This window comes from Balaenoptera borealis (genome assembly GCF_965194805.1).
Source record: "Balaenoptera borealis genome assembly, chromosome: 3".
Classification (NCBI taxonomy): domain Eukaryota; kingdom Metazoa; phylum Chordata; class Mammalia; order Artiodactyla; family Balaenopteridae; genus Balaenoptera; species Balaenoptera borealis.
This window is the reverse complement of record NC_138866.1, coordinates 123,961,426-123,986,558: the sequence shown is the minus strand read 5'-3', so window position 1 is coordinate 123,986,558 and position 25,133 is coordinate 123,961,426. Positions and strand designations below refer to the sequence as shown.

At 38.5% G+C, this 25,133-nt stretch overlaps 1 protein-coding gene across 9 annotated transcripts in view; it reads right to left on the bottom strand.

The window, feature by feature from the left end:
* The window catches only part of SCAPER (S-phase cyclin A associated protein in the ER), a 487,034-nt gene that overhangs the window by 145,867 nt on the left and 316,034 nt on the right, over positions 1-25,133 (bottom strand). For 8 of the 9 annotated variants that reach the window (XM_082386958.1, XM_082386962.1, XM_082386961.1 and 5 more), the window contains one exon: positions 11,931-12,046. In XM_082386958.1, the coding sequence (XP_082243084.1) occupies positions 11,931-12,046 (116 nt within the window). Of the gene's footprint in view, positions 1-2,409; positions 2,524-11,930; positions 12,047-25,133 lie in introns of those variants that run through there. The other variant, XM_082386966.1, reaches the window with a different exon arrangement.

Below are 25,133 nucleotides of genomic sequence, written 5' to 3'. Positions count from 1 at the left end.
ATTTATAAAAGTTTTATTACTCTTGTATTTCTGACAATGCCAAGTGTTTTGCAGGGATTCAAAACAACTTCTTTGTAAAGGTTCTCTCTCTCACTCATCTTTTACCCACAATACTAAACAAAGTACTAAGTACATGGCAATAAAAGAATATATTAAATGACTGAATTCCTCTTTGGTTAAAATAGCATAAGCAATACGGGCTTAAATTAAGGTAGTGGCAGCACTAATAGAAAGATGAGTGAATGAAATAGATATAAACTTTTCTTGCCAAAATGTGAAATAAATAAGGAATAAATGCCTTTTACTTCTCCCTGAATTAGTCATTTTGTCCAATTCACTCAGACTTAATTATTTTTTATATTGTACTGACAGTGTTCTAATATTTTTTCCTCTTATTAGAACATTTGTGTCCTAAGAATATCAAAATGTGTACAGCTTCCCAAGCACATCCTATTATTTCAGGCCTCCATGATCTTGCACATGCTGTGCTCTCTGCCTAGCAGGATTTGTTAATTTGGCAAACTCTGAATCTATCTTTTAAAACTCAATTTAGATGGCATATCCTACAGGAAAGATTCTGTGTCCTCCTATGGCAGTTAATTACTCCAACCTTCATGTTATCTCTGTACTTGGTGCATACTTCTATAGTTATACTTAGCACATCATACTAAATTACCTCTTCCCCTGTTTAGCTCACCTCTTAATGAATGAGCCCGCTGCGAGTATGGACAATGTTTTATTTCCACAAGTCTACTGCTCAGCACACAACTCTCAATCAGAATTGTACCAACCTCCTAGGTATGTGTGGAAAGGTATAATAACATATTTGGTTGTCACAATGACTGAGGGCAGAGGTATTTAACGGGCCAAGGGATATTACACACCTTGCAGTGTGAGGGCAATCCCGCATTCTGACCCAGTGCCACTGGTACCCCATGCTAGAGTGTGACAATTCACAAAGCCCTTTCCTACATATTAGCATTTCACCTTCACAACAACCCTGTGAGATGGAAATCTTTCCCCCATTTCCCAGATGAAAAATACTACAGCACAATAAGGTCTTAAGAGACAGGTCTCACATTAAATACTGGCAAAGCTGGTATTTGAACTCTAATGCTCTGACTCTAAATCCCAGCTGAGTTTAATCCATTAGTGCATTATATTCCCTCTTCTCTAATTCTAAATACAGATATTCCTGGCTTCAGTTCTAGAACTAATCAAGTGGGAAAGTGAATATGTTTATAGAAGTAGATTTTAGCCTAAAATACATTATGTGTTAGACTGTATACATATTTGTAAAATGTGATATTATAATCTTCATCCTATTTAGGTGTTTCTCAAGAATCTAAGTCCCAGATGGTAACAAAAGAAAAGAGGTTACAAAGTTAGCAAAGTGCTACATAGTTCATAATTCTGAAAGTGCTACAGAGTATTTCAGTAAGACTGCTGTGTTACACTGTCTAGAACACCAAAGGACTTGGTCACAAACTCTACCTCAACTGTTTAGTGCATTGACACTTTCCTCACAGAAATACACTGCTGATTTTAGAAGGAAATTAATAAGAAAATAGGATTCACTTAATAGAAATTAGCTTTACAACCATCTTTGCTGGAATGCATAAATTTGAAAAACTGAGAGAGATTTGTATTTATATTAACTCAAATGTCAATGCTGAGAACTATTTATATGAATTTTTATTTTCAGTAAGGCAATAACCTGATCTCTGAATCAACAGCTAGGCTTGATGAAAATGATTCCCTGGAGAAGGCATTAGTGTAAAGGAAATAGCAAGCAAGTTAGAGCCTCAAAGAAGTTGTGAGTAATGCCCCAGGAGTTATTTAACAGTGACAGTCCAAGTCAAAGATTTTTCTTAAGTAGAAACGTAACCAAAAATGTTCAACCAACAAAATATTACCTGAGAACTTTATACATGGAAAGAAAATGCCTTAATGTAGACTGGGCTAAGAAAAAAGTTTCAGAACTGCAAATTTTATCAGAAAACATGAATCCAGCATCTACCAGTGCAATTTTGGTAAAACAACAACCCCATCTAGAATGAAGTTTTGCATTTCTTATTGGGAAAGAGAGAGAGAGAGGAATAGGATAATGCAATGCTCTGAAGCTTGCATCAGGTACTTGACTATGTCATGCTTTGGGATAGATGTTTAATAATATGGAGATATTGTGTGGTTTCCCTGAGAAGAACAAAATTGCAAGTCCAGAAAAAGCTTGAACTGAAATAAGTCAACGTTTTTCTTCCTTCTTTTAAGTACTATAAAAATGACTTAACAAAAAAATCATTTGTCTTTTACCAATGCTATATCTTTCTCCTAGCAGTTGAAACTGCACTGTTAAATCTTAAAATAAAGGCATATTATTCAGTTCTTAAAAATATAATAAAGCTTTACCTTGTAGTATAGGATTAACATTCTGAGCTGCATCATGCTGTCAGGACTTGAGTGGGGGGTTGGGGGGTGACTGCTCTTGCAATCTCCTCACATTCAAAACATCTTAACCTCAGCTTCAAAACAGGCAACTGGTTCTAATTTTAGAAGATAACTAGTGTAATGATTAAGTTCATCATGAACAAACATTTTTTATTAAAAAGTTGGACTATGGTCCATTATGATCCAGTCTGAGAAAATAGAGTCTAAGAAAATATACTTCTAGTTTTTGTAAAAATAAGACAGTGCTACTGGGATTCAAACTAAGTCCTAATTATAAAGTTAATAATGAGGTAATCAATCCGAGACCCAAGGGCCAACCAAGAAAGTTAACACTTGAGGGCTATAAAGAACATGAGTAGTACTGTTACTTGTTCTTGCAGAACTTATGTACTGTTATTAAAGAACAATACACAATACGTTTTCCAATCTTTGATCCTGAAAATACGCTCTGCACTCTAGAGTATGTTACTTGAAGTATGCTTGCCTTAGCATCCAGGGACAGAATGTTTAATGTGTATAATTTTCTATACAGATTCTCCAAACTGGGGTTAGGAGAAAAAAGGAAAGTTCAGCCAGTCCCAGCTTGTAGAAACATTTAATGTTCATAAAGAACTATACCCTAGAGAACTTGTAAAACGTGCTTTCTCTATTTCTACTTTAAAATGTGGGCATTCATTCATTCTTCCTTGGTATGAAAGAATTTAGAAAAACAATTCTATGAGGTCGCAAGGAAGGTTCTATAACATAGTCCCATATTTTCAACCCAATCTAGAGTTTTAAAAAATCTTTAATATTTGTATTTAAAAGTGTCAGGCTCTAGGTTGGACGGGACAGAAATTTACTCAAAATATGTCAAGTAAAAAGAGGCATTTACTGTAAGGCTGTTGGGAACTTTCACGTGAATCCAGGAGAAAATGAACTACCAGACTTCAGGAGGGCAGGAACAATGCCAGCTCTGTGGACTGGGCCTACTCTCATTTCTGGCCTCCTTTTCTCTCATGAAGCAGTTCTGGTCTCCTCCTTTCCCTCCAACTGGCCTTCATTAGTCCTGCTAAACTTGGAGTGAACATAGCCCTGTAATGACCGTCCCAGAAGTTACTCTACATGATTTTTCAAATTCAAACACACACACACACAAAATGGGTTGGAGTTTTATAATTTTCCAACTGCAAATTCCTGAGAGAGAAACTTGACTGGACCAGTTTAATTTGGGGGGCTGCGTTTTAAGTCTGATATTGCTGGCTGGTCTATAGATTGGCTGCTTTTGCGTCAAATGTCCATTCTTGGTTTAACCAGGTATGGCCATTGAGGGAAACATCCTATGGCATAAAATATAGCTGCTTAGAAGAGGCACAGCTGCAATGCCTAGAACATGTAGTATTCATAACACCCAGAAAAAGGGAACAACAAATTGGAATGTAGTTGAGGCGAATATGAAGTGAATATGACAAGCCAAGAAGAAATAAAGGGTAGTAGGGAAGGAAGCTCATGGTGAGAACGGGTTAACGGAGTCTGGATTGTGTTACAAACTGATGAGAAAGGCAAAGATTTAACAATAGATGAGCTCCAAAGAGAACAGACAAGTGAGTCAAGAGACCAGAATAAGAAGCATGCTATAGGCCAGGCACATGAGGCCAGGCATCTGAGGAAACTAAGTTTGCAGACATTAGATACGTAACAAAATGTTCCTTTTATGAAGAGCTTACATATACCACCAGGCTGGCTACTCCACAAAGGTAACACAGCAGGCTAGTACTAATGATATTTAGAGTTTAACCCACCTCATTTCCCTGTAAGTTCCCTAAGGACAAGGTCTATTTCAAATGGTTCCTAGATGTGGCAATCCCATTCCCATGTCCATACGTAAATACAACTGATCCCAAGAAAGGAATCCCTAGGGAACAGTTTCCCTGGGTATCAGGATCAGAAGCCCTACGTCATTTACCTGCTTCTGGTATACAACGGGATATCCCTTTTCCACTATGAAATGAACTGCATCAGTCGCTACCCTGTGAGTATCACTAGACCAAGAAAAAGGAACAGACACCTTTATGGATGAAACCTCAATAATCATGGGAGAGTAATTCTGAACACTCTGCCATTTGGAAAGAATAAACACTCTTTGAAAAAAGAGTATCATGGCTCTCTTTCAGGTTGCAGTCATGCCCCAAACATCATTGCTCCTGACCCTCATTCTGGCAGTGGTCACATACATGGCTGCTGGTGACTGTGAGGAGTAAACAAGGGAAGCCACGCAAAGCATCTAACACAGTGACTGGCACTGAGGATGCTCTCAATAAATGTTAAGTTCTGCCTCCCCACCAACTTCAAAGGATCAAGCAAACGCAATATTGCCAAGTAGATAAATTGCACAAGTTTATGTTATTTTACTTTGGAGAGTAAATTTGTGATCTTCCTAGTAAGCAAGGCTCTACCTCACATCATCCTAAATTTATTTATTTTTACTGTATTCAGTGACTATTGTTCTACCTGAGACTGATTTACTAGATAGATAAATGTATATACTTTAAAGAAGCAAAAAGCAACTTAATTTGTTTGATATGAATAGAGAGGTATACTTTATAAAAGCCACAGCAGCAGGAAGAATTTATTTTTCATCATAGATTAAAACAGGGGTAATCTTATATAAACCCATGTACTCTGATTCTAAAACTGTGATAAGGACAACAACCAAGAATATAGTTCTAGCATTCCCCTTGACCTTCTGAGGAAAGCAGTTACAGATATAAGACACACAAATTCACAGAAGTTTAAAGATGGAATAAAAAAATATTGCTTTAAGTCTAGCTAACAGAGTGGTCAAAATCAGTAGGGCTTTATTTGGCTAAGATTGAGATGTGATCATATTTTAAGTCCACAGCGTCAAGTATTTGAAGCAGTGTGCTCTTTTACTGCTTTACTTCCATGTCTCAGAAAACGAATTCATTCATGTATTCAAATGATATTTATTAAGATACCATATGATTTATAATCAATGTATTTACTATGGTCTCTGATCCCAAGGAATTACAATATCTCTGAGAAGATAACACAACAAATGGAGTACTTGGCAACATTAATAAAGTGCTAAATTGGACTATTCTCTAAACTGTTTGATATTTCTTCAATGATTTAGATGAAGATACATATCTTTTATAGATCAACTTCAGGAGTGGCACAAAGTTAAAGAAAAAGAAACTAAACTAGAGGCCAAATCAGGATCCAAAAAGGATCTTGACAGGCTGGGCCAAAATTAACCAGGATGAAGTTTGGACTTAGGGTGAAAAAAACAAATGACCAAGTAAAATTAATAGATCATAGATTCTTAGAACCCAAAGTGACACAGACTTAGGGATTTAAAGTTCATTAATTAAGTAGGGTAAGTGGAGTCAAAACAATAACAACTACCAGAAAAACCCCACTGATATTAACTAAGTGCTTTCTTTGTGCAGAGCACTTAATAAATACACACACTTTTAGCAGCCAACAAGCCCTACCCTACATGGTAGGGTTACCATTTAACTGAGGCTCTGTTATAACAAGTAATTTAACCCATGATCCCATAGCTACCAAGTGAAAAGCAGAGATTTAAGCTCAGATCTGACTGCAGAGCCTGTCTGTTCTCCATTATACCATGTGGTCTGCACTGCTCCATGTTGATAAGACTACTTGCATATAAAAAAACTGTGTCCAGAGGGACAATGGAGGAAGAGAAGCAAGGCTGATGGAGAAGAAAGAGGGGCTGGTTAGTTCTGCTACAGAACAACCTAGAGCAGCTTAGAGAATAAAATAGTTAAGTAGAATAGCTTAACTATTTGGCCCCTTTTTTGTCCATGAGTACCTGTCAAGAACTAGGAATACATGGTAAGTAAAAGGCAACCTGGGAAAGACAGCCCAGTATCATTTTTGGGGGTCCAAAAGGTTTGCTGGCTTCTTTATGAAATATGAACATTTACTGCTGCCTAAAAAGGGCTTGGAGATGTGGAATGCCAGCAAGTGTCAACTCTCACTTCTGTTATCATTGCCACTATGTAAATATACTATAAAAACACAACACGAAGTTTAGGTCACAGCAGATCCATCTTCTTATTTACATAACATGGGGCATTCTTTTTGCCCAAAGAAAATGACAAACTACCATTTATTTTCAAATATTAAAAGCTATGTTAAGAGGCAAACTAGTATATACAGAATGTATAAACAATAAGGTCCTAATAGCACAGGGAACTATATTCAATATCCTGTGATAAACCATAATGAAAAATAATATAAAAAAGAATGTACATATGTATAACTGAATCACCTTGCTGTACAGCAGAAATTAACACAGCACTGTAAATAAACTATGCTTTGATTTTAAAAAAAAGCTATGTAAAACAACTGTTATTAGCCTAAACCAAAGAAAAGGTTAGAATATGTCATTCATTGTTTTGTACTTGTTTTCTCCAAGTAAAATTAGGAGGCAGAATAACATGAGTCATTCCAAAAGTAGACACAACATGAAATGAAAATTGCCTTGTTAAAAAAGAGGGGATAGGGCTTCCCCGGTGGCGCAGTGGTTGAGAATCTGCCTGCCAATGCAGGGGACACGGGTTCGAGCCCTGGTCTGGGAAGATCCCACATGCCGCAGAGCAACTAGGCCCATGAGCCACAATTGCTGAGCCTGCGCGTCTGGAGCCTGTGCTCTGCAACAAAAACAGGCCGCGATAGTGAGAGGCCCGCGCACCGCGATGAAGAGTGGCCCCCACTTGCCGCAACTGGAGAAAGCCCTCGCACAGAAACGAAGACCCAACACAGCCATAAATAAATAAATAAATAATTTTTTTTTTTAAAAAAAGAGGGGATATATGTATACATATAACTGATTCACTTTGCTGTACAGCAGAAACTAACACAACATTGTAAAGCAGCTATACTCCAATAAAAATTTTTAAAAAAAAGAAAGAAAATTGTCTTGTTTCAGGGTGATCTTTCTTGGCACTGAAAACAATTTTACTGGAGCACATTTGTTAAAAAGGTTGATTTTAGAATACCATCTCCCGACCAAGTCCTTTCAGTAATAATTGATATATATATATTTTAATTGAAGTATAGTTGATTTACAATATTGTGTTAGTTGTAGGTGTACAGCACAATGGTTCAGTTTTATCTATATAATCTATAAATCTATATCTATCTATCTATATCTTCTTTTTCAGATTCTTTTCCTTTATAGGTTATTATGAAATACTGAGCATAGTCCCCTGTGCTATACAGTAGGCCCCTATTGGTTATCCATTTTATATATAGTAGTGTGTATATGTTAATCCCAACCTCCTAATTTATCCCTCCTCTACCCCTTTCCCTTTTGGGAACCATAAGTTTGTTTTCTATGTCTGTGGGCCTATTTCTGTTTTGTAAATAAGTTCATTTGCATCTTTTTTTTTTGATTCCACGTATAAGTGATATCATATGATAACTGTCTTTGCCTGGCTTATTTCACTTAGTAGGATAATCTCTAGGTCCATCCATGTTGTTGCTAATGGCATTATTTCATTCTTTTTCATGGCTGAGTAACATTCCATTGTACATGACAAACCCACAGTTAATATCATACTCAATGGTGAAAAGCTGAAAGCATTTCCTCTAAGATCAGGAATAAGTCAAGGATGTCCACTCTCACCACTTTTATTCAACATAGTTTTGGTAGTCCTAGCCACAGCAATCAGAGAAGAAAAAGAAATAAAAGGAATCCACGTTGGAACAGAAGAAGTAAAACTGTCAGTGTTTGCAGATGACATGATGCTATACATAGAAAATCCTGAAGACGCTACCAGAAAACTACTAGAGCTCATCAATGAATTTGGTAAAGTTGCAGGATACAACATTAATACACAGAAATCTGTTGCATTTCTATACACTAACAGTGAAAGATCAAAGAGAAGAATTAAGAAAACAATTCCATTTACCATCGCATCAAAAAGAATAAAATACCTGGGAATAAATCTACTGAAGGAGGCAAAAGACCTGTACTCTGAAAACTATAAGACACTGATGAAAGAAATTGAAGATGACACAAACAGGCGGAAAGATATACGGTGTTCTTGGATTGGAAGAATCAATATTGTTAAAATGACTATACTACACAATGCAGTCTACAGATTCAATGCAATCCCTATCAAATTACCAATGGCATTTTTCACAGAACTAGAACAAAAAATTTTAAAATTTGTATGGAAAAACGAAAGACTCTGAATAGTCAAAGCAATCTTGAGAAAGAAAAACGGAGCTGGAGGAATCAGGCTCCTTGACTTCAGACTATAATACAAAGTTACAGTAATCAAAATAGTATGGTACTGGCACAGAAACAGACATGTAGATCAATGGAACAGGATAGAAAGCCCAGAAATAAACCAATGCACCTATGGTCAATTAATCTACAACAAAGGAGGCAAGAATAGCCAATGGAGAAAAGACAGTCTCTTCAATAAATGGTACTGGGAAAACTGGATAGCTACATGTAAAATAATGAAATTAGAACATTCTCTAACACCATACACAAAAATAAACAAAATGGATTAAAGACCTAAATGTAAGACTGGATACTATAAAACTCCTAGAGGAAAACATAGGCAGAACACCTTGACATAAATTGCAGCAATATCTTTTTGGATCCATCTCTGAGAATAATGGAAATAAAAACAAAAATAAACAAATGGGACCTAACCAGTGATAATTTGAAAAGGATTCAAGCAGGATTATGGGCTTTCTCTGTTTCTAAAAAAAAGAAAAACAACCCAGTGAAGATTCAGAAAGGTTTCAAAAATTTAAATTTTCATAAGTGGGTATAATTCTCAATTTCACACGAAAAAAATCTGCTGGAAGCAAAATATTCACTCAGAGGGAGTTACCTAGCAATAATTATAGAACAACTGCTGAGGTACCATGTGGAGTAAAAAGGAAGATGGGCAAAGTGGTGAGGAAAGAGGATCAGGGAGTTGGTTTTTCCACTCACAGAGCTCTGGGGCTGCAGGGGCAGTGAAACATTAGGCTTGCAGTCATAGGTAATCCACATGATAAATGTTACTAGACAGTGGCTGCAACTTCTCAAATCTTTTCCTGTTTATTGCTGAGAAAAATGAACTATTGTAAGATAGTAAAAAAAAAAAAAACAAAAAAAACAAAAAACAAAATACAGTCTCTCTAGGTAAGAGCCATGAAATGCCACAGGAGGCAGAAAACAAAATGTGCTAAGGTGGCAGAAGTTTCATGATGACGAGGGCTGGGAGCTCAACAGGGATAGAAGGGGAGGATCTGGGCAAGTTGAGAGCAAACAAGTCCCAAGGCCAGAGAGCAGTTAGAAGGAATATGAAAAAGTTGCTGACTCAGGCCCACCAGTGTGCTTTGCGTCTACATTTAAATCTAATGTACTTGTGGCATTTTTCTTGCCTGTCTCCAAGTAAGCAGCATAACCTTAATTCATTAGCCTGGAGAAGTGAGGCCAGTTTAGAAAGTAGAGTCATGATCTTGAGCTGTGCTAAGGACGGACAGGAGAATCTTAGAGTCAATGCTAGATGCCCACAGCCCTGAGTGCTGGCCTCACTCAGTAAGCAGTACCTGGCTGAAAACACAAGCCTATTGGCCTAAGATGAGATGAAGAAACAAACTCTCAATCCTGGCACTGTGGCCAGCTGAGAAGCATTGATCTGGACTTTCAGGATTCCATGGCTCCTTTCCAAAGCAGGTGTGCTAATTCTTACTTAGGTCTTTCTGGGAACTATGGAAACCTCTTCTGTTCCCTAAACAAGAGGCACAAATAAGCACCAGAACATGCCCTTTGCCACAATGACAAAGGTAGCTTCTGGGAAACAGGCATTTCATCTAGGTTACCATTAAGGGAGCTCAGGGTCATGTGTGTTGCAGCCTACCAGAAAACAAAACAACAACAACGAAACCAAAAAAGAAACAAAACAAAAACTACAGGTGCAGTTAAGATGAACAATATGAATTATTAACAGTTATGAAAAGCACTGTCCCAAAGAATCAAATGCCATTTCCTTTCTTATCTCAAACATTTTACTGTGTTTCATTCTTTCCTTCCTCTCTCTCTCTCTCTGCCAATTAATATACATTGAGTGCTGACAACATGCCAAGCAACACACTGTCAATAAAGTCTACTTTGATAAGGAATAGCAACTCTTCTGGGTTAGAACATCGATATGTGTGCTATAACTGCCCCATGTACAGTTTTCTGCTCCAAAGAAAGATATCCTGACTTTAAAGGACACCTATACCTTCTTTCATTAATCTCTACTTTGTCAGTATTGCAAAAGAACCCAAACTAACTCAGTATCAAAGTCTGTACTTAGAAATCTCTCACGTCAAATAGATAACACTGTCTTAAACCAGGCAAGATTACTACTTTAAAAACTGCCACCTAATATTTATATAACACTTTAAGGTTTACAAAGAACTCTCACATACATTATTACTTCAACTGATCCCCACACTGTGAGGTGAATATGATTACCCCTGTTTGACCAAATGAGGAAACAGATGCAACAAGATTAAGGCACTTGTCCCAATTCTCCCAACTAGTAACCAGCAGAGTTAAAACTGGAATTCAGGTTTGTTTGACTCCAAAGCTGGTGCTATTTCTATTTTACCAAATGTCTCTCAGGAAGAAAGATAATATACCTTTGGAATTTTTTTTTTTCTGTTGTATCCAGCGGACAAATGAAGCACTCACTTTTGCAGAGTTAATTAAATATTTAAAAGTTTCTCAGTGATATAACTGAACTTTTATCAAAACTTCTCATTTAAACCCTGTAAATAAGAGTCTCCACAAAATATCCAAAAATTGTGCATGTTACAACTCAGGAATACAATACTTCTGAAATAATGCTGTCAGCTACTACATCCTAGATGGCCAGGGACCAAAGGGTGGCTTAAAAGAATAAGAAAGTAGATCTTGGGTCTAAAGGCTGCACGTGATCCTTACGACAGAGCAATTTGCAATTAAAAGACCAAACTGCAATCCACTTCCCAACTATTTGGCTAGGACTCTAGACTATGTCAGTCTTGACCTCAGACTGCTCTTCCTGGACATTAGGGACTTCTTCAAATTTCACAGCTCAGGCCTTTGTCAATGTACTTACCTCCTCTTTTGTATGCAATACAAAAAGTTAGCTGTTATTACTATTCATTTCTGTTCAAATTTTGTAAGCAGTTAGAACTTCTCACAAGTTCATCAGTTCTTCTAGATTTAGGATTAGAAAAGGTCACAGACCAAAGAAATTTCCTTCATAAGGCTTTTTAAGCTCAATTTGAGTTTTGTAAATGAAGTCGAGCACCTCTGTTTTTCTCCCTAATGGGGAGTGTAAGCTTTTGCTATTCAAGCCTGAATACACATACAATTTTCCTGTGGTCTCCCACATGGAAACCATAGGGCAGAAATGACTCACAAATGAAACGTGAAAGACAGATTAAAAAACTATACTTACTTAGGAGGAATTCGTGAAACTGTGTTCACATTTGTGACTGGGACCACTACTTGAAGAATGTGTTCAAGGGCTGTTAATCCACCAGCAACTTGAAATGCAATCTGATCTGCCACATTCTAAACAGAAATACAAAAAGAAATTAGCCCCATTTCCCAGGCATAAAATTATAACCAAATGAAATATTTAGTTGTAGTGTGAAATATTCTGTTGGTTCAATTATTCTACAAACACTTATTGAATGCTTACTCTGTGCTGGGAACAATAGGTCAAAAGTGGTGAACAAAAAATCATACTTGCTGTCCCCCAAGAAGCTTAAAATTTAGTGGATGAGACCAACATTAATCAAATAAATATAAATAAAACAATTTCAATTATAATAAGTACTCTGAAGAAAAAGGAAAAGTGCTCTATGAGAACAGTGGGGGAATCAACTGTATATTGGGGAAAGGGTCAGCATAGGCTTTTCTGAGAAAGTTGAGGTTTTGAGACAGGCAAAAGAAAAGGGAAAGGGATGAAGCACTCCAAGCATAGGAAAAAATCATTTCATACAGAAGTTTTTAGCAACACTTTAAAAAACTGGATCATTTTGTAATGTTAATTACCACTTAACAAGACAAACTGACTTCCACAAAGATTTCCTTTGCTAGAACTTTTTTCTTCAGTAATAGAAGATAATCTAATATCTAACCAGTTAGGTGTACCTTTTTTAAAAAAAGTGGAGACCTTCAAGATGGCGGAGGAGTAAGACGAGGAGACCACGCTCCTCCCCACAAATACATCAGAAATACATCTACACGTGGAACTGCTCCTATAGAACACCTACTGAACGCTGGCAGAAGACCTCAGACGCCCCCAAAAGGCAAGACACTCCCCACGTACCTGGGTAGGGCAAAAGAAAAAAGAAAAAACAGAGACAAAAGAATAGGGACAGGACCTGCACCTCTGGGAGGGAGCTGTGAAGGAGGAAAAGTTTCCACACACTAGGAAGCCCCTTCACTGGCAGAGATGGGGGTTGGTGGAGGGGGAAGCTTCTGAGCCATGGAGGACAGCGCAGCTACAGGGGTGTGGAGGGCAAAACGGAGAGATTCCCGCACAGAGGATTGGTAACGACCAGCACTCACCAGCCTGAGAGGCTTGTCTGCTCACCCACTGGGACAGGTGGGGGCTGGGACCTGCGGCTCGGGCTTCGGAGGTCAGACCCCAGGGAGAGGACTGGGGTTGGCTGCGTGAACACAGCCTGAAGGGGGCTAGTGCACCACAGCTAGCCGGGAGGGAGTCCGGGAAAAAGTCTAGAACTGCCTGAGAGGCAAGAGACCATTGTTTCGGGGTGCACGAGGAGAGAGCACTGCCTAACTGAGCTCCAGAGATAGGCGTGAGCCGCGGCTATCAGCGTGGACCAGAGACGGGCATGTAACCCTAAGGCTGCTGCTGCAGCCACCAAGAAGCCTGTGTGCAAGCACAGGTCACTATCCACACCTCCCCTCCTGGGAGCCTGTGCAGCCCGCCAATGCCAGGGTCCCATGACCCAGGGACAACTTCCCCGGGAGAACACATGGCACTGGCTCAGGCTGTTGCAACGTTATGCTGGCCTCTGTCGCCCCAGGCTCGCCCTGCATTCTGTACCACTCCCTCCCACTGGCCTGACTGAGCCAGAGCCCCCTAATCAGCTGCTACTTTAACCCCGTCCTGTCTGAGTGAAGAACAGATGCCCTCAGGCGACCTACACACAAGAGGCAGGGCCAAATCCAAAGCTGAACCTTAGGAGCTGTGCGAACAAAGAGGAGAAAGGGAAACTTCTCCCAGCAGCCTCAGGAGCAGCGGATTAAATCTCCACAATGAACTTGATGTACCCTGCATCTCTGGAATACCTGAATAGACAAGAAATCATCCCAAATTTGAGGAGGTGGACTTCGGGAGCAACTGTAGACTTGGGGTTTCCTTTCTGCAACTAATTTGTTTCTGGTTTTATGTTTATCTTAGTTTAGTATTTAGAGTTTATTATCATTGGTAGATTTGTTTATTGATTTGGTTGCTCTCTTCCTTTTTTTTTATATATAGGTATATATATATATTTTTTCTGTTTTCTCTTTTTGTGAGTGTGTATGTGTATGCTTCTTTGTGTGATTTTGTCTGTACAACTTTGCTTTTACCATTTGTCCTAGGGTTCTGCCTGTCGGTTTCTTCTTCTTATTTTTTTAGTGTAGTATTTAGAGCTTGTTATCATTGGTGGAATTGTTTTTTGGTTTGGTTGCTTTCTTCTTTCTTTTATATATTTTTTTCTTAATTACTTTTTAATTTTTTAAATATTTAATAATTTTATTTTATTTCTTATTTTAATAACTTTATTTTCCTCCCTCCCTCCCTCCCTTTCTCCCTTTTCTTCTGAGCCATGTGACTGACAGGGTCTTGGTTCTCTGGCCAGGTGTCAGGCCTGAGCCTCAGAGGTAGGAGAGCCCAGTTCAGGACATTGGTCCACCAGAGACCTCCTGACTCCATGTAATATCAAACAGCGAAAGCTCTCCCAGAGATCTCCATCTCAACGCGAAGACCCAGCTCCATTCAAAGACCAGCAAGCTACAGTGCTGGACACCCTATGCCAAACAACTAGCAAGACAGGAACACAACCCCACCCATTAGCAGAGAGGCTGCCTAATATCATAAGGTCACAGACACCCCAAAACACACCACCAGACGCGGTCCTGCCCACCAGAAAGACAAGACCCAGCGTCATCCACCAGAACACAGGCACCAGTCCACACCACCAGGAAGCCTACACAACCCACTGAACCAACCTTACCCATTGGGGGCAGACACCAAAAACAACGGGAACTATGGACCTGCAGACTGCGAAAAGGAGACCCCAAACACAGTAAGATAAGCAAAATGAGAAGACAGAAAAACACACAGCAGATGAAGGAGCAAGATAAAAACCCACTAGACCAAACAAATGAAGAGGAAATAGGCAGTCTACCTGAAAAAGAATTCAGAGTAATGATAGTAAAGATGATGCAAAATCTTGGAAATAGAATGGAGAAAATACAAGAAACGTTTAACAAGGACCCAGAAGAACTAAAGAGCAAACAAACAACGATGAACAACACAATAAATGAAATTAAAAATTCTCTAGGGCTTCCCTGGTGGCGCAGTGGTTGAGAATCTGCCTGCCAATGCAGGGGACATGGGTTCGAGCCCTGGTCCAGGAAGATCCCACATGCCGCGGAGCAGCTGGGCCCGTGAGCCACAATTACTGAGCCTGCGCGTCTGGAGCCTGTGCTCCGCAACAAGAGAGGCCGCGATAGTGAGAGGCCCGCGCACCGCGATGAAGAGTGGCCCCCGCTTGCCACAACTACAGAAAGCCACGCACAGAAACAAAGACCGAACACAGCCATAAATAAATAAATAAATAAAAGAACTATCTTCAAAAACACAAAAAAAAATTCTCTAGAAGGAAGCAATAGCCGAATAACTGAGGCAGAAGAATGGATAAGTGACCTGGAAAATAAAATAGTGGAAATAACTAACCATAGCAGAATAAGGAAAAAAGAATGAAAAGAATTGAGGACAGTCTCACAGACCTCTGGGACAACATTAAACGCACCAACATTGGAATTATAGGGGTCCCAGAAGAAGAGAAGAAAAAAAGGGACTGAGAAAATATTGAAGAGATTATAGTTGAAAATTTCCCTAATATGGGAAAGGAAATAGTCAATCAAGTCCAGGAAGCACAGAGAGGCCCATACAGGATAAAGCCAAGGAAAAACATGCCAAGACACATATTAATCAAACTATCAAAAATTAAATACAAAGAACAAATATTAAAAGCAGCAAGGGAAAAGCAACAAATAACATACAAGGGAACCCCCATAAGGTTAACAGCTGATCTTTCAGCAGAAACTCTACAAGCCAGAAGGGAGTGGCACGACATATTTAAAGTGATGAAACGGAAGAACTTACAACCAAGATTACTCTACCCAGCAAGGATCTCATTCAGATTCGATGGAGAAATTAAAACCTTTAGAGACAAGCAAAAGCTAAGAGAATTCAGCACCATCAAACCAGCTTTACAACAAATGCTAAAGGAACGTCTCTAGGCAGGAAACACAAGAGAAGGAAAAGACATAAAATAAGAAACCCAAAACAATTAAGAAAATGGTAATAGGAACATACATATTGATAACTCCCTAAAATGTAAATGGATTAAATGCTCCAACCAAAAGAAATAGACTGGCTGAATGGATACAAAAACAAGACCTGTATATATGCTGTCTACAAGAGACCCACTTCAGACCTAGGGACACATACAGACTGAAAGTGAGGGGATGGAAAAAGATATTCCATGCAAATGGAAATCAAAAGAAAGCTGGACTAGCAATTCTCATATCAGACAAAATGGACTTTAAAATAAAGACTATTACAAGAGACAAAAAAGGACGCTACATAATGATCAAGGGATCAATCCAAGAAGAGGATATAACAATTGTAAATATTTATGCACCCAACATAGGAGCACCTCAATACACAAGGCAAATGCTAACAGCCATAAAAGGGGAAATCAATTGTAACACAATCATAGTAGGGGACTTTAACACCCCACTTTCACCAATGGACAGATCATCCAAAATGAAAATAAATAAGGAAACAGAAGCTTTAAATGATACATTAAACAGGATGGACTTAATTGATATTTATAGGACATTCCACCCAAAAATAACAGAATCCACTTTCTTCTCAAGTGCTTGTGGAACATTCTCCAGGATAGATCATATCTTGGGTCACAAATCAAGCCTTGGTAAATTTAAGAAAATTGAAATCGTATCAAGTATCTTTTCCAACCACAACGCTATGAGACTAGATATCAATTACAGGAAAAAATCTAAAAAATACAAACACGTGGAGGCTAAATAATACACTACTAAATAACCAAGAGATCACTGAAGAAATCAAAGAGGAAATAAAAAAATACCTAAAAACAAATGACAATGAAAAAATGAAGACCCAAAACCTATGGGATGCAGCAAAAGCAGTTCTAAGAGGGAAGTGTATAGCAATACAATCCTACCTCAAGAAACAAGAAACATCTCAAATAAACAACCTATGCTGATACCTAAAGCAATCAGAGAAAGAAGAACAAAAACCCCCCCAAGTTAGCAGAAGGAAAGAAATCATAAAGATCAGATCAGAAATAAGTGAAAAAGAAATGAAGGAAACAATAGCAAAGATCAATAAAACTAAAAGCTGGTTCTTTGAGAAGATAAAATTGATCAACTATTAGCCAGACTCATCAAGAAAAAAAGGGAGAAGACTCAAATCAACAGAATTAGAAATGAAAAAGGAGAAGTAACAACTGACACTGCAGAAATACAAAGGATCATGAGAGATTACTACAAGCAACTATGTGTCAATAAAATGGACAACCTGGAAGAAATGGACAAATTCTTAGAAAAGCACAACCTTCCAAGACTGAACCAGGAAGAAATAGAAAATATAAACAGACCAATTACAAGCACTGAAATTGAAACTGTGATTAAAAATCTTCTGACAAACAAAAGGCCAGTACCAGATGGCTTCAGAGGTGACTTCTATCAAACATTGACAGAAGAGCTAACACCTATCCTCCTCAAACTCTCCCAACATAGAGTACAGGGAGGAACACTCCCAAACTCATTCTATGAGGCCACCATCACCCTGATACTAAAACCAGACAAAGATGTCACAAAGAAAGAAAACTACAGGCCAATATCACTGATGAACATAGATGCAAAAATCCTCAATAAAATACTAGCAAACAGAACCCAACAGCACATTAAAACGATCATACACCATGATCAAGTGGGGTTTATCCCAGGAATGCAAGGATTCTTCAATATACACAAATCAATCAATGTGATAAACCATATTAACAATTTGAAGGAGAAAAACCATATGATCACCTCAACAGATGCAGAAAAAGCTTTCAACAAAATTCAACACCCATTTATGATAAAAATCCTCTGGAAAGTAGGCATAGAGGGAACTTACGTCAACATAATAAAGGCCATATATGACAAACCCACAGCCAACATCGCTCTCAATGATGAAAAACTGAAACCATTTCCTCTAAGATCAGGAACAAGACAAGGTTGTCCACTCTCACCACTATTATTCAACATAGTTTTGGAAGTTTTAGCCACAGCAATCAGAGAAGAAAAAGAAATAAAAGGAATCCCAACTGGAAAAGAAGAAGTAAAGCTGTCACTGTTTGCATATGACATGATACTATACATAGAGAATCCTAAAGATGCTACCAGAAAACTACTAGAGCTAAACAATGAATTTGGTAGTAGCAGGATACAAAATTAATGCACAGAAATCTCTGGCATTCCTATACACTATTGATGGGAAATCTGAAAGAGAAATTAAGGAAACACTCCCATTTACCATTGCAAGAAGAATAAAATACCTAGGAATAAACTTACCTAAGGAGACAAAACACCTGTATGCAGAAAACTATAAGACATTGATGAAAGAAATTAAATATGATACAAACAGATGGAGAGATATACTATGTTCTTGGATTGGAAGAATCAACATTGTGAAAATGACTGTACTACCCAAAGTAATCTACAGATTCAATGCAATCCCTATCAAACTACCAATGGCATTTTTCACAGAACTAGAACAAAAAATTTCACCATTTGTATGGAAACACAAAAGACCCTGAATAGCCAAAGCAATCTTGAGAAAGAAAATGGAGCTGGAGGAATCAGGTTTGAGGACTTCAGACTATACTACAAAGCTACACTAATCAAGACAGTATGGTACTGGCACAAAAACAGAAATAGATCAATGGAACAGGATAGAAAGCTCAGAGATAAACCCACGCACATGTGGTCACCTTATCTTTGATAAAAGAGACAAGAATATACAATGAAGAAAAGACAGCCTCTTCAATAAGTGGTGTTGGGAAAACTGGACTGCTACATGTAAAAGAACGAAATTAGAACACTCCCTAACACCATACACAAAAATAAACTCAAAATGGATTAAAGACCTAAATGGAAGGCCAGGCACCATCAAATTCTTAGAGGAAAACATAGGCAGAACACTATGACATAAATCATAGCAAGATCTTTTTTGACCCACCTCCTAGAGTAATGGAAATAAAAACCAAAATAAACAAATGGGGACTAATGAAACTTAAAAGCTTTTGCACAGCAAAGGAAAACATAAACAAGATGAAAAGACAACCCTGAGAATGGGAGAAAATATTTCCAAATGAAGCAGCTGACAAAGGATTAACCTCCAAAATTTACAAGCAGCTCATGCAGCTCAATATCAAAAAAACAAACAACCCAATCCAAAAATGGGTAGGATACCTAAATAGACATTTCTCCAAAGAAGATATACAGACTGCCAACAAACACATGAAAGGATGCTCAACATCCCTAATCATTAGATAAATGCAAATCAAAACTCCAGTGAGGTATCACCTCACACCAGTCAGAATGGCCACCATCAAAAAATCTACGAAAAATAAATGCTGGAGAGAGTGTGGAGAAAAGGGAACCCTCTTGCACTCTTGGTGGGAATGTAACTTGATACAGCCACTATGGAGAACAGTATGGAGGTTCCTCAAAAAACTAAAAACAGAACTACCATACGACCTAGCAATCCCACTACTGGGCATATACTCTGAGAAAACCATAATTCAAAAAGAGTCATGTACCACAATGTTCATTGCAGCTCTATTCACAGAAGCCAGGACATGGAAGCAACCTAAGTATCCATCAACAGATGAATGGATAAAGAAGATGTGGCACACATATACAATGGAATATTATTCAGCCATAAAAAGAAACGAAATTGAGTTATTTGTAGTGAGGGGGATGGACCTAGAGTCTGTCATACAGAGTGAAGTAAGTCAGAAAGAGAAAAACAAATACAATATGCTAACACGTATATATAGAATCTAAAAAAAAAAAAAAAATTGGTTCTGAAGAACCTAGGGGCAGGACAGGAATAAAGGCGCAGACGTAGAGAATGGACTTGAGGACTAGGGGAGGGGGAAAGGTAAGCTGGGACTAAGTGAGAGTTCATGGACATATATAAACTACCAAATGTAAAATAGCTAGCTAGTGGGAAGCAGCCGTGTAGCACAGGGAGATCAGCTCGGTGCTTTGTGACCACCTAGAGTGGTGGGATAGGGAGGGTGGTAGGGAGAAACAAGAGGGAGGGGATATGGCGATATATGTATACATATAGCTGATTCACTTTGTTATACTGCAGAAATTGACACACTATTGTAAAGCAATTATACTCCAAAAAAGATGTAAAAAAAAAAAAAAGTCTATGATAATGATAATAGCTAAAAATAAATAAATAAATAAAAATTAAAAAAGCCACTTCACCTACTTTAGGGAGAATATTAAGTAACCATTTTAGAACTCAACCTATGATTTTTCTTCACAACTTCTCAATTGTATACAATTCTTGTGGGAAGGATATATAAGTTCTTTGCATTCCTCTGGCATGGGGGGGAAGAGTTTTTAAGCATACACAGAATCACTACATCAAATATGTGAAATACAGGAGAGCAACCTGCTATAGGCTGAATTGTGTCCCCGCCCTCCACTGAATTCTTATGTTGAAGTCCCAACCCCTAGTACCTCAGAATGTAACTGTATTTGAGGATAGGGAATTTAAAGAGGTGATTAAGTTAAAATGAGGCTGTTAGGGTGAGGCCTTAATCTAATATGACTGTTGTCCTTATAAGAAAAGAAGAGACACCAGGAATGCACATGCACAGAGAAAAAGGCCGTACACAGCAAGAAGGTGGCCAATTACAAACCAAGGAGAGAGGCCTCAGAAAAAAACCAAACCTCCTAACACTTTCACCCTGGACTTCAGCCTCCAGAACTCTGAGAAAAGAAATTTCTGCTATTTAAGCCACCCAGTCTGTGGTACTTTGTTATGGCAGCCCTAGTAAACTAATATTCAACCCCTCTATTACAATACCCCCTTATATTTCTTTTAATAGTATTCTACAGTTCATTAAGCCTTGAAATGTCTTTGAAATACTGAGGGGCTTTTTTTGGGGGGGGGTACTTGGGGGAGAGATATGAGTTATTCACAGGCTCTGTCAAACATGTTTTCCTGATTCTTCTGATGTTCAAAGCACAATGCTCTGCCTGCTTGATGTGGACTATCAATTATTGGCTCCAGTACATGTCTGGAGTTTGGTAGTATAATATCTTAATCATTCATTTACTCATTCTTTGTGCACAATAAAATACAGTCTGAGACTATAAGAAGTTCATCATGAATCCTAGACAAGACCTCACACTTTTAAGATTAAAAATTAACAATTTATGTTGTCATTAATGAAAAAATGTTTCCTTGCAATAAAACTAACAATCAGAAAATTGAAAACTTAGGTGCTCAGTAATTTATTTAAAACCATAATGCTGTTACCATTCCTTCTTCTTATGCTAGGATGTCAATATAATTAGAAAATAGTACCAACTTTATATTAGTACATAGCATACACAGATAAAACTGCACTAATCATAACTATATAGCTGGATGAGCTATGGTAAACTGAAAACACATTGTAATAACTCCAAAATTAAAAAATAAAGCTCTATAACATGCCATAATACCCCTGTTGCCCATCCTACTCATTATCTCTCCATCTTTCCCCGATGTAAAGGCTCTCCTGACTTTTAAAATCACAGAATCCTTTTGTTTCCTTTTCAGTTCTATAAAAATAGAATCACACTTCATATATTCTATAATATCTAACTTTTCTTGCTTATTTTTTCCCCTAAATTCATCCATATTGTTGCCTGTAGCAGTATTTAATTCATTTTCCTTGCTGTATAGTATTCCTTTGTCTGATTACATACCTCAACTTATTTAAATGTTTCACCACTGATTAACATTTGGGTTGTTTCCACTTCGAAACTCTGGACAATGCTGTTTTCAACATTTTTGTATATGTATTTGGGCACATGTGACATGCAGTTGAGTATATGCTTAAAAGCAGAACTGCTGGGTCACAGAGTGTGCGTAGGTTCAGTGTTATTAGTTATAGCCAGACAGCTTTCTAAAATATTCAGAACAATTTTTGTACACAGTGCAGTGCTGTGATGATTTCAGTTACTCTACACTGACACCAAAACTTGCCTTTATCAAGTTTTTTTTTTTAAACTTTAGTCATTCTAATGGGTGTATACTAGCCATTTCTTTTGGCTGTGTTGTCTTCGTTGCTGCATGCGGGCCTTCTCTAGTTGCAGCGGGGATGCAGTGAGGCTTCCATGGTGGTGCAGTGGTTAAGAATCCGCCTGCCAATGCAGGGGACATGGGTTCGAGCCCTGGGGCTACTCTTCGTTGTGGTGCATGGGCTTCTCATTGTGGTGGCTTCTCTTGTTGCAGAGCACGGGCTCTAGGCACGTGGGCTTCAGTAGTTGTAGCACACGGGCTCAGCAGTTGTGGCCCACGGGCCCTAGAGTGCACGGGCTTCAGTAGTTGCAGCGTGCGGGCTCAGCAGTTGCAGCGTGCGGGCTCCAGAGTGTGTGGGCTTCAGTAGTTGTGGCACACGGGCTCAGTAGTTGCAGCTCGCCGGCTCTAGAGCACGGGCTCAATAGTTGTGGCACATGGGCTTACTTTACTGCATGGCATGTGGGATCTTCCCAGACTAGGGATTGAACCCGTGTCCCCTACATTGGCAGGCCAAATCTTAACCACTGGACCACCAGGGAAGTCCCTGTATACTCACATTTAATTGAGGATTTTATTTGTCCTTCCCTGATAATGATGGGGTTGAACACGTTTTGTTTATCGGCTTTTTTTTTTTTTTTAAATTTGAGGTATACTTTACAATAGGGTGAAGGGCTCAGATCTTAAGGATACCATTCAGTTAAATTTGATGAGTACCTACTAAGACCTGAACATTTCCATTACCCTTGAAAGTCCCCTCATGCCCCTTTCACAGTCAATCCCTCCTCCCTGATGCAACCACTGATTCGATTTATGGTACCATAGGTTAGTTTTGTCCACTGTAGAATTTCATATAAATGAGATCATATAGTACGTATGAATATTTAATTTGGTAGTGATTGGTTATCCTACCAGCAGTTTTACCAGAGCCAGGCCTAGGGTATCACGGAAGCATCTTTAGCCCAGGGGAAATGGCAGGGGGGCTCTGAGTCAAGATAGGGAAGTAAACACATATGTATATATCCTTTCTTCTATACTCAAATAGGAATTATAGATAAAATATTTAATAATATGAGAAAATAACCACATTAAAAATAAGTGAAACATCTCTGTAAAACAGGGATGGAAAAGCTCATAATAATGCACAGAGCAAGGGTCCAACTTTCAGCAGACTCTTAAAAGAACATTTGCCCTTCTAGACTCTTTCCTCTTCCTCAGCTTTCACACTGATTCAGCCTCCAAGTTCTGATTACTCATCTCCTGTTATGGCCCTTAACTTTTGCCTTTTCTATCCATGTCTATTCTTACCATGTCAGTTCAGGCTTTCATGGTCTGTTGCTTGAGGCACTGCAGCAACCTCCTAACTAGTATCTCTGGATCCAAACTTACTTCGCAGCACACCATTCTCTAGAGCAGTGCTTCCCAAACACTCTAAGATAAAAGTCAGGTGTTTTTGTTTGTTTCTTTGTTTTTAATATTTTCACTCCATTGTGACCAATAGTTTTGTGAAATATAATACAAATTAAATACTAAACAAATGAGGGAAAAAAGGTATACTAAGTTTGAGCCCACATTTTAAAATATTAGATGAAAGACATAAAATTACTCTTGATTTGTGTACTTATCTCACCATATTCTAGTGACAGTAGCCTGGCACTGGCCTGTGGACTCTCTTTTGAGTAGCCCTGCTCTGGATGCCTTTATATGCAATGAAGATAATATTCTCAAGAGTAAATGTGATCATGCCACTCTGTGGGTGAAACATTTGAATGACTGCTTCCTCACTGTCTACAGAATAAGGCCCAAACTCTTTAGCACAATTCTTCAGAATCTGATCCCTCTCTAACAGCCTCCTTCCCTGCCATGCTCCTGCCTCTCTCTCAACCAGATTCCCCATGTGGCCCATGCTGTTTCATGCCTCTGTGCTTTGGCATATACTGATCTTCCTAGAAGGGATGATCCTCTAGCTTTTCATCTTTGTATCCCCACTAAACTCAGAGCTTCCTGCAGTCAGGGACCATGTCTTCTTCATCACCACATCCCCAACACTTAGCAGAGGGGAATGTACTCAGAAAACGTTTCATCAGCGGTTGTTCAGAAAATACTTCATCAACAGTTTGGAAAAAGAAGGCTCACGAAGGTATTTTAACAGGATTTTAACTGTGAAAACACAGACAGTCAATTGCTCTGGTATGATCCCAGGATACAGTTCCTGTTACTGCATGTGCCTAGTGGAATAGTTTTTCACTGGGATTGAGCTTCATGACCAAAGAACAAAATTCAGTTTTTCGAGACGGAAAGACATGTTCACCTTGAGCCTCCTTAATAGCCACCAAGGAACTAAATTCTCCACTTGTACTCCGTTTCATTGTAAAGCCTTTGTATTTTGATATTTCTCAACTCAAAGTTATGTCATACCCTAAGCCAAGCAGATGCACCAACTGATGCAATCTGTCCACAGAGAAACAAAACAGCACCACTGCTGTTCTCGTAGACCGTTCCACAACGAGAGAACTGGGTCAACATTGCAAAAGTGTAGGGGAAAAGGACTGAGTGAAAGCAGACCATCTTAATGTACACATCTATGCCTTAAAAACAAAACAAAATAAACTCAAAGCCTTTCATGCAGTGCCAACAACATGGATATGACCTCTTGAAAAACTTAAAACATGGGCTCTAACAGACATTAAGCAGGAAAAAAAAAGCCAATTTCAGGAAGATAGGCCATTCAAAGCCAAATTTTTATTAAACTATTATTGAAAATTGAAGTTCTAATTTATCATTTGCACCTTTTCAGGGAACTAAGGCAAAAAAAGCAAAACCAACTGTGAAATAAAAAAACTCACAAATTTCTCCCCAGAGAAATCAAGGACGGTTTTGGTCATGTGCACTTCGGTATTACAGATCCAACAAGCCATTTTTGGATTCTCTTCCACAGAGCATGGCCAAATGGGAACACTGTTCAGTATCCTAACTTCTTCTTCATGCCCCACATCAACTCCTATC